Source organism: Mirounga leonina, unplaced genomic scaffold (genome assembly GCF_011800145.1).
Source record: "Mirounga leonina isolate KUSES-001 unplaced genomic scaffold, KU_Mleo_1.0 Mir_150, whole genome shotgun sequence".
Taxonomy (NCBI): domain Eukaryota; kingdom Metazoa; phylum Chordata; class Mammalia; order Carnivora; family Phocidae; genus Mirounga; species Mirounga leonina.
The window spans coordinates 23,959,046-23,969,024 of record NW_023270374.1 but is presented as its reverse complement, the minus strand read 5'-3'; the positions used below and the strand labels follow the sequence as shown (position 1 = coordinate 23,969,024).

Genomic DNA, 9,979 nt, shown 5'->3' with positions numbered 1-9,979 from the left:
GAAATGGTTATATAATAAAATGTAATGGGATAGAGTGTTTGGCCAGTCACAGGCTCAGTTAATACCAGACTGGGTTTTTGTTTACTTTTGACTGTGGTCTGTTTTCCTTTGAATGTGATATTGTAGCAAGATAGAATAACACAAGTGATATTATATAACTTATAGTTTAGGCTAATAAAGACCATAGCTTCATGTACTTTTATGTACTTGTTCTGCTTTTCTATTAGCCATTGTGAGTTAATTTCTTTGTGTGTTGACCATTTTTTGGTCTCTGTAATTCCGTGTGCCTGGATCACTACTCTCATCTCAGGAGAGCAAACTTTTTTTACTTTCTTTATTAAAAATTTGTTCTGTATTTTATTGATTTCTTTTCTTCATCTTTACTGCTTGTCTTATTTGCTATATATTTGAACTTGATGTACTAAACTTTCTCTACTCTTTCAATATGAATCTCTAATTATTTTCAACTTACCTCCTTTTCTAATATATGGATCAAATGGCATAAATTCCCCTCTAAGAATTGTCCAGTTGATGTATCTCTAATATAATTTAGCTCAGAAGATTTTATTTTATCAACTTTATTGAGGTATAACTGATAAATAAAATTGCATATATTTAAGGTATACACATGTGGGTTTTTTTTTAAGATTTTATTTATTTATTTGACAGAGAAGGAGAGAGAGCGAGAGCACGAGTGCAAGCAGGGGGAGCAGCAGAGGGAGAGGGAGAAGCAGACTCTCCGCTGAACAGGGAGCCTGCTGCAGGGCTCAATCCCAGGACCCTGGGATCATGACCTAAAGGCAGATGCTTAATGGACTGAGCCATCCAGGCACCCTCACATGGTGTTTTAATATATGTATACTTTGTGAAATGCTTACCAAAGTCAAACTAATTAACATATCCATCACTTCATATAGTTACCATTTGTGTGTGTGTGGTGAGAACACTTGAGATCTACTCTATTACCAAATTTCAAGTACAACATATTGTTACTAACTATAGTCGCTATGCTGTACATTAGGTCTTCAGAACTTATTAATCTTATAACTGAATGTTTGTACCCTTGATTATTATCCCCTCCTTTCCCCCACTCCCAGTCTCCAGTAACTACCATTCTACTTTCTGTTACTGTGAGTTTAATTTTTTTCTTTAAGTTCCACATGCAAGTGTGATCACTTGATATTTGCCCTTCTGTGTCTGGCTTATTTCACTTAGCATAATATCCTCCACGTTCATCTGTATGGTTGCAATGGTAGAATTTCCCTCTCTTTTTAAGGCTGAATAATTAGCAAAAAGTACTAAATCCCAAGTAAGGGACTTACTAGTGCCCTTTTGTTAATTGTTTTCTGGGTGTTTTGCAGATCTTTTATTCCTTTCTATCTCTCTTACAATCTTTTGTGATTTGACAATTTTCCATAGTAATATGCTTTGATTCCCTTATCTTTATACTTTGTGTATTTTTTTTACTACAGGCTTCTACTTTGTGGTTATCATTAGTCTTGGAATCAAACTTTTCAGTGTCATTATTAGACTCAAATACTGATGTGCATTGAAACTGAATTCTCATTTAATTTATTTAAGGAAAAGATTTATTCAGACACTAGAGCCTGAATGCACAGGTAAGAATGTGCATGGTTTTCAGAGCTCATACTTGAGGACTTTGTCGCTCTGCAGGATGAAAAGCTAACAGGTTAGAAGTCAGCCTTGAGGATACCTTCAGATTTAGCATGAAATGGGTTAGAGATACGGCCTTGGGACCAGCAGAACTGCTTCCCAAATGTGGCTGTCTGTTCTTGGTCAAGATTCTTTCTCTACAGGAACTCAGATTTTTCATATTTTAAATGGGAATAACCTATATACCTCACATACTTTTTTTAAACCTACATTTTGTAGCATTTCATTAAGTACCAGAGACTATGCTCAGTGTTCAAAGTGGCTTATTTAATTTTTAGACCTATTCCAGGAGGTTGGTGTGTGATTATACCTGCCTTACCAATGAATAAATTGAGGTAAAGACCACATAATAAGTAAATGTAGTAAAAGGAGAACCTAGATATGTTTTGCTCCAGTTTCCTCAGCTTTAATCATGTCATCATAATTATTATATAAGGCTTTTATTTAATGACACTGTGCATCAATATGCTTGGCACATTGTGATTCTCATACAATGAAGGTTCCTTTTCTCCCCAAAACCACAAAGCAGAGAAAGGTTATTTGCCACCTAAGTTCAAGCATGGGATGAAGAAGGAATGGATGTAAGGGAAAAGGACAGGAGGGTAAAGTTTCAGGCTGCAGCACTAAAATGATATTCCTCATCTGTAATCACAGTGATCATAGCTCTCAGATATTTTCAAGATAGTGATCAAGGCGATTGGTGAGAGGAAAGCACAGTGAGTTCTATCAGGAGCCTTTAAAATCCCATCTGGCTGTTCAGTGAGATCTTATGTTCCTAACTTCTGTCACAGCCTTCTCTGCATTGTAATGAGCTTACCCCCAGGTGAAACATGTTTTCTAATCACCATACCCATGCAGAGCAGCCATGGTCTAGTGGGCAGGGCCCTCGGGAAATGTACCTTTCTGCTCTTCACCCAGGAATCAGCAACCTGCTATGGCTAAGTCCCTATGTTGTAAGTAAATTTGAATATACTACTCTGGCAGCCTTCAAAGTGCTCTGAGAGGGACTAAATGTTTTCTCTGTTCTTCAACTTCATAAACTTAGGCTTGAAGGTGGGAAATCAGTTGTCTACAGACTGAATAGATGAATAGATGGGGGGACCATGAATGACCTCATAGATGTCTGACTGTAAAGCTCATGTTTTTTTCTACTGCCCTCCTCTGCTGAAGTGACCTGCCTCTGTCCACCCCCCTTCCTGTATGAGTTCACGAGTTCTGCCTACAACGAGAGCCGTGGGAGTAAAAGGCAATGATGTCCTGCTAGTTTGAGATGACCCACCCCTCAAATCTCCTCTGCTGGATTATATCATAGATCATAGATGTATCTGTTTGAGGAGGCAGAGGCCAATCTTCTGGAGAAGATCTAGAATAAATGAAGGTGATATTTCATTCTGATTACTTCCTCTGACTTATGTGGGCAGCTTTTAAGTCCTATCAATAAACATGAATGGCTAAATAAACCAGTATTTAGGTCACACTACAGAGCTCTTGCTCTCCCTTCTATCCTAAGTTGGCCTTTATATTCAGATTTTCATGGAAAGAAGAAAATTGGATAATATCAAAGTATAGTGGGAGAGTACTCTTAATGGTCAGTTAAGTCCATCTCAGTTCAAATGTCTACAAATCAATATTTCTCTTCTCTGAAGTGTGGTCAGAATACCTATATCCTAAGGTTGTTGTAGGAAATCCAGTAAGAAAATGGGTATGAAAGATCTTTGTAGGAATGCTTTTGTATTAGTAACCACTTAAAAATATTTGGCAGGTGCCTGGGTGGCTCAGTTGGTTAGGCATCTCCCTTCGGCTTAGGTCATGATCGAGGCCCATGTTGGGCTCCCTGCTCAGGGGCAGCCTGCTTTTCTCTCTCCTTCTGTCTCTCCCTGGCTTGTGCTCTCTCTCTCAGAAAATAAATAAAATCTTGAAAAAAAAATTTTTGGTAAATGCCTTCAATCTGTAGGAGGAAGACTTCAAGCATTCCATATTATGGGCTGGTGGTTCTCAAAGTATGACTCATTGACCAGCAACACCAACATCACTTGGGAACTTGTGAGTAATGCTAATTCTCAGGCTATCCCACAGAATCAGAAACTGGAAGTGGGGGCCAGAAGTCTGTGTTTTAGCAGTCTCTCCAGGTGTTTCTGATGTACTTAAAAGTTTGATAATCACTGCTGGCAGATTGTGGGCCTGTGGGCTGGAATCTGTCTTTAGTGATGACACCACTAATTCCATCAGTCCCTAATGAGTGTTTTAGACTGAGCCTCACTTGTGTCTTGCATCTGTCTTATTTGCATCCCTCCCCTGGCACTGCTGGTGCTATGGAGATTTGAAGTGAGTGGAGGGACAGTGGGGAGGCAGTAGAGAGAGAAGACTGGACCCAAAATAAGGCTCTTCCTTTGCTTTAATGAACCAGGGATCCTATAAGGAGACAGAGGCTGAAATTTCAAATAGTGAAAGTAGTGATCACCATTAGTGTAGTTATCAGTTTCTTAGTAGTTGATAGTTGTTGATTCTTAACAGTTGGCATGAAGATTTTATTTCTGGAACTTAAGGGTTTAATCTTGTTGTCGATAGCCAGAACACAGCACAACTTATGTCTGTTACATCTCCATTTCAAATGATCTTTTCGAAGTTCTCTACTACTGCATTTCTTCTTGCAATATCCTGTTTTGTTTTCACACCTTCTCAAAAATAAATGACCTGTATAAAGGAAATTTATAGCTAATTAAGCCAAAGATATTTATCTAAATAAATTTAAAACAGCAAGCTTTTTTTTTTTTTAAAGATTTTATTTATTTATTCATGAGAGACAGAGAGAGAGAGAGGCAGAGGGAGAAGCAGGCTCCCAAGGAGCAGGGAGCCCGATGCGGGACTCGATCCCAGGACCCTGGGATCATGACCTGAGCCGAAGGTAGATGCTTAACCATCTGAGCCACCCAGGCGCTCAACAAGTTTTCTGAGCATTGATTATTCGAGTCTTTATGAGTTGCTTTGTTATATTTGTCCTATTAGTGAAAACCTCCTCTGAGGAATAAATGAGATTTTATGCATACAGAAACATGTGGGATTTGTATATATGTAAGGGCTTACCATTCCTGAAATGAGAATTCTGCATGCAAACTTTACCGAGTTCTATTTTTCATTTTTTTAATGGAAAAAGATATAGCATATCATTACACATCAACACAAAATCCCCAGTTTTCTAAAATGTAACCAAAACACATTTAAACACCTAAGTAGAACTCACAAGCTATCCTCTTAACATATGAACTGCTTAAATCATTGTTGTAATGCTCCTCAGAATTACCAAAACACACATAGCTTTTGTTGACACTTGGGGGGATTTCCAGAATGTCTTTACATGTTTCTGAGGTCTTACAAATTATATTTGGAATGTAACTCTATGCTTGTCTTACATATGTTCAAAATGTATCGAGTGATAGTCATCTAAATTTTTAACATATAAACATTGGCTACATATAATATTGAGATATCTGCACAATTTCTGGTAATTTTAGGAATAAAATATACAAGAGGCATTTTACTAGGAATACACCAATCAGAGAGACATTCTGCAGGGTGTAAATATTTTGTATGTGCATAGTATACGTGCATATTATATACATTTACAAAGTCTTCCATCACATGGTTTAACATATAGAGGGCCTTGAAGAGATGTTGGGACCCTTCCCCATCTTGCTCTATGTTGAGTCATATTTTCTTTTATTTAACCAAAATATATATATAATCAGAATTAAGCAGGACCGGCAAGGTTAGGTGCTTACATTGGAAAAGAGGAGAAAGAAAATAACAAGCAAGTAAATAGCTACTGGTTGATCTAAGTATTATTAAGGAAAGAAGTAATGTAACAGAGTGCAACTGAATTAGAGCTACTATTGACAGGATGATAGAGGAAATTATCCCTAAGGAAGTGATATTTGATGCTAGACATGAAAGATAAAAAGGATCCAGCTCTGTGAAGAGCTAAAAGATGGTAGAAGGAAAGGGAATAGCATATGCAAAGGCCATGAGCTAGTGAAGAGCTTGATGTACCTGAGGGCCTTCCGTTGTTTCCGTGACTCTTCTCCCTCTTCATATTCTGTGTCTCAAGTGTTCTTGCAATGGTCCTTGGACTTACACTTCCTTTCCAGCCACGCCCTCTTTTATCCTCTCTTCCTCACTGTCTCAAACATCTCCATGGATGTGACACTCAAATATCTTTCTTCAGCTGGGATATATGGATGGAAATCTTAGATCAGGTCTCTTGTTTCCTTCTTTCCATTCCTGATGTTCTATGTACCTTGATGTTTTGTGGATTTTCTCTCCCAAATATCCTTCCTAAGTGTTCCATTTTTAATGCCACCAGATCTTGGAGATAGATTGGCTAATCTCACAGAATAATCCTGAATTGCTTGTGTTTGTCTAGAAAGGGAACCTGAATTTTCTCAGGGCCCTTTGGTTTAGACCTAGGACACCATGTGAATATGTGATATATGTCATCAATATTCCAGAAGCAGGGAGAGAAATTGTATAATCTAAACTCATAGAATTTTGAGACTACATTAGATCAGGAACATTTTCTGAGGCACCTCTCATACCATTATTAATTTTCTCCTATCCTTCAATTTGAACAATCTGCTAGTAGTAGAGAATGGAGACCAGTGTCCTTGGAGGCAGGCTGTTGAGTAACACAACTATCTTTCTGTTAGGAATTTCGTCCTCAAAAAGTTAGTCTGGCACTTTGTGCCATATATTTAAAAATTACAGATGAGATATAGGCCAGTGCAAAAAATAGAACCATAGATAATGCATGGGTGAATAACTGTTCTCAACACTGGGAAGAACTTTCTAAGCTAATGGAGAATGTAAAGAAAAATACCAATAGATTTGATATGAAAATGAAAATTTCATGCCTCAATAAATTAATAAAAAATTAAAAAGTGACCAATAAGTGATTGCCTTGGATGTGTGGAGATAGTGAGGAGTGACTGCTGATAGGCACAAGGTTTCTTTCTAGGATGATGAGGTTCTAAGTTAGATTATGATGATAGTTGCACAATTCTCTAAATAGACTAAAATGCATTGATTTATACACTTTAAGTGAACTATATGGTGTATAAATTCTATATCAATAAAGTTAAAAATAACCAACACACAATAATTTACAATACATGAAATGCTAAAGTTGACACACCTGTCAGGTAAAAGTAACAAATTATAAGAAAGCACTAATATACTAAGAGTAACCATTTGAAAATATATGCCAGTTCCCTTAAAAAAAATAATGCTCTATATGACATAGGTATGAAAGTACATATCAATAAAGGTATTAAAAAGCCAGCACACAATATTTACAGTAATATCAAGTTTCAAAGTTAATATACTCATCTGGTAAAAACTAAACAAATTAGTGAGAAAGCACTAATATACTAAGAGTGGCCATTTAAAAATGTATGGTGGTTCCCTAAAGGAAATAATATGCTGTAACCTGGAAATGGAGCTTCTAAAATTTGCTTATATATCAGAAATCCTACAATAATTTATGAACTAGATTACAACACTCTTTATAATACTGACACATTGGAAAAAGCAACGATACAATAGAGGTCTTTCCAAGTAAATGTTGGTATAAAAATAGAATAATAAACATCTATGGCAAATTGTATTTTTGAGGAATATTTAAAGGTCTGTAAAATTTTCTTCATAAAATGTTAAATTAAAAAATCAGGTTAGAAATATGCATATGACTTGGTCAACATTTAGAAAATCTAAGATGTTATTAAATTGTAGGCAATTTGGGGGGCACCTGGGTGGCTGAGTTGGTTAAGTGGCTGCCTTCGGCTCAAGTCATGATCTTCAGGTCCTGGGATTGAGCCCCACATCAGGCTCTCAGCATGGAGCCTGCTTCTCCCTCTCCTTCCACTCCTCCCCACTGCTCACTGTCTCTCCTGCTCGTTCTCTCTCTCTCTCAAATAAATAAATAAAATCTTTAAAAATAAAAATAAATAGGGGCGCCTGGGTGGCTCAGTTGGTTAAGCGACTGCCTTCGGCTCAGGTCATGATCCTGGAGTCCCGGGATCGAGTCCCGCATCGGGCTCCCTGCTCGGCGGGGAACCTGCTTCTCCCTCTGACCCTCCCCCATCTCGTGCTCTCTCTGTCTCATTCTTTCTCTCAAATAAATAAATAAAATCTTTTTAAAAAATAAAATAAAAAATAAAAATAAATAGGGTGCCTGGGTGGCTCAGTTGTTAAGCATCTGCCTTCAGCTCAGGTCATGATCCCAGGGTCCTGGGTTTGAGCCCCGCATCGGGCTCCTTGCTCAGTGGGAAGCCTGCTTCTCCCTCTCCCACTCCCCCTGCTTGTGTTCTCTCTCTCGCTGTGTCTCTTCTGTCAAATAAATAAATAAAATATTTTTTAAAAATAAAATAAAAATAAATTGTAGCCAATTTTTTGATTTCCCAAATACTTGCAGTATTCCTGTCTTAATTTTGTACATATAAACTATAGAATTAATGAAAAAGAAGGAATGCTTACACAAGTAGCCTAAAATGTGACATGGGACTTCCAGCAGTTCTGAATCTTTCCCCCATGTCCACCCAGGATAGTTTCCTTCACTTTTCCACTTTAGAGTCCTATAGATATTTAGAAACAGCCTTTCCTGTCCTGTTAATCACATCCAAGAATAAAAATGTGTGAGGCCTTCTCTGTAAGACCAAGAAAATCAGAAGAAGTAATATTGTAGAATTGTTACTTCAGGAGTAATACTTGGTGCCATTCAAAGTGAAGTGAAGCAGGGCTGGCCCTAAGTGATAGGATAGAGGGGGAGTTGGAACAACAGGACCATCTCTGCATTTGGATTCTCATTATTCTCCTTAACTGCCAACCATAGACACTGCTGTGTTGTGAGAGCCTTGGGATCTCTTAGAACAGAGATGTTCTGAAGAAATAGGGCAAACCTCAGGGACGCCTGGGTGGCTCAGGTGGCTAGGTGTCTGCCTTCGGCTCAGGTCATTATCCTGGGGTCCTGGGATCAAGTCCCACATCGGGCTCCTTGCTCAGCGAGGAGTCTGCTTCTCCCTCTGCCTCTGCCGCTCCCCCTGCTTGTTCTCTCTCTCTCTCTCTCTCTGACAAATAAATAAAAATCAAAAAAAAAAAAAAAAAGAAGAAGAAGAAAGAAATAGGGCAAATCTCAGCCTCCTGTCCTATGAGAACACTTCTCTGAGTCCTATGGACAGTATGACAATAGGAACTCTATGTGCAGGACCCTGTTTTAGGTTAGTGTTTCTTCTTCCCCAAGATTTTATTTACCTGAGACCAAGTGGGCCAGGAGGAAAAAAATTGCAAGGATGAATAATAAGGACTTCATCGCTCCTGAAAGACAGTGGGTTCTGTGGAGTCCAGAACTCTATTCAGCGTGACTCTGAACATGGGTCTCTGTTGTCCTCTCTAAATGGGGTTGCGCTCAGCCAGTAGACTGGTAGCATATAGGATACTGTGTCAAACATAACTGCAGTCTATTGGCTAGCAGCTCTAATTGAGGCACCACTGTTCAGAGTCTTGTACTAGGCATGCCTTTAAGGAATGTGAAAAATAGAAGAGAAGGTGCAAGAATGGTATGGTTTGGAGAGAAAGGCACTTGCAAGGGTAATTTATTCTGATCCTCCAGGTCTGAGCACTCCTACCTGTTTTTTTCACAGCTACTTGTGTTGATTCTATTAGTGTTTTTTATCTTATTGCATTGTGACAGTCTGTTCACCTATCTCTCCCTCTAAAATGGAATGTCTTTAAGGACACTGACTACATATGATTCTTTTCTGTTTTTCGTACTGGGTACAAAGAAGTACCTACATAATTGCTGAATGAATAGATTAATACTCTTGATAATAGGCACTTCAAAAAGTTTTTTTAAAGAAATAAATCAGTGATCAAAGATATATGTACAAAGATGTCTTTAAATCTCCCTTTAAGTCCATCAGTAGATTATAATTAAATGAAGTGCTTTCATATGGTTTAATACCATGCATCTGTTAAAAAGAGTGCAGCAGATTTGTCTTTCTAAACATATTTTTCAGTGCAAAAGCAATGCTGTAGAACAATATAATGATTCTAATTTATGTAAAACAGTATTGTGTGTATGTATGTCAGTAAAAGTATCAGCTAAAAGGGGTGGAAGGGTACATACCATTTTAGTAATAGTTGTTTCCTCTGGATGGTTTAAGGCAGGTAGTCAGAGTAAACTGTAAATTGCATTAAAATTTTTTAAGTGACCCTCTGGATTGTGACTGGAATTCATAAGATCTTAGAGATTTCC

The 9,979-nt window shown here is 37.9% G+C and overlaps 1 protein-coding gene across 1 annotated transcript; it reads right to left on the bottom strand.

Annotated features, from left to right (window-relative positions):
- Nucleotides 1-4,111: 4,111 nt before the first annotated feature.
- LOC118011117 (beta-defensin 126-like) lies at nucleotides 4,112-9,259 on the bottom strand. The gene is made up of 2 exons (XM_035005674.1): nucleotides 8,977-9,259; nucleotides 4,112-4,368 (listed from the first exon to the last, which is right to left on the bottom strand). Exons 1-2 carry the CDS (start codon nucleotides 9,032-9,034, stop codon nucleotides 4,112-4,114), a joined length of 315 nt encoding a protein of 104 aa, XP_034861565.1. The 5' UTR covers nucleotides 9,035-9,259.
- Between the last annotated feature and the right edge of the window lie 720 nt (nucleotides 9,260-9,979).

What these genes read in the sequence shown, in the direction of transcription:
- LOC118011117 (XM_035005674.1), bottom strand. Translation starts at nt 9,034, where the DNA reads ATGAAGTCCTTATTATTCATCCTTGCAATTTTTTTCCTCCTGGCCCAC. An exon ending in CCTGGCCCACTTGGTCTCAG is followed by an intron (nt 4,369 to 8,976) that starts GTAAATAAAATC and finishes TCCTTTATACAG; the next exon opens with GTCATTTATTTTTGAGAAGG.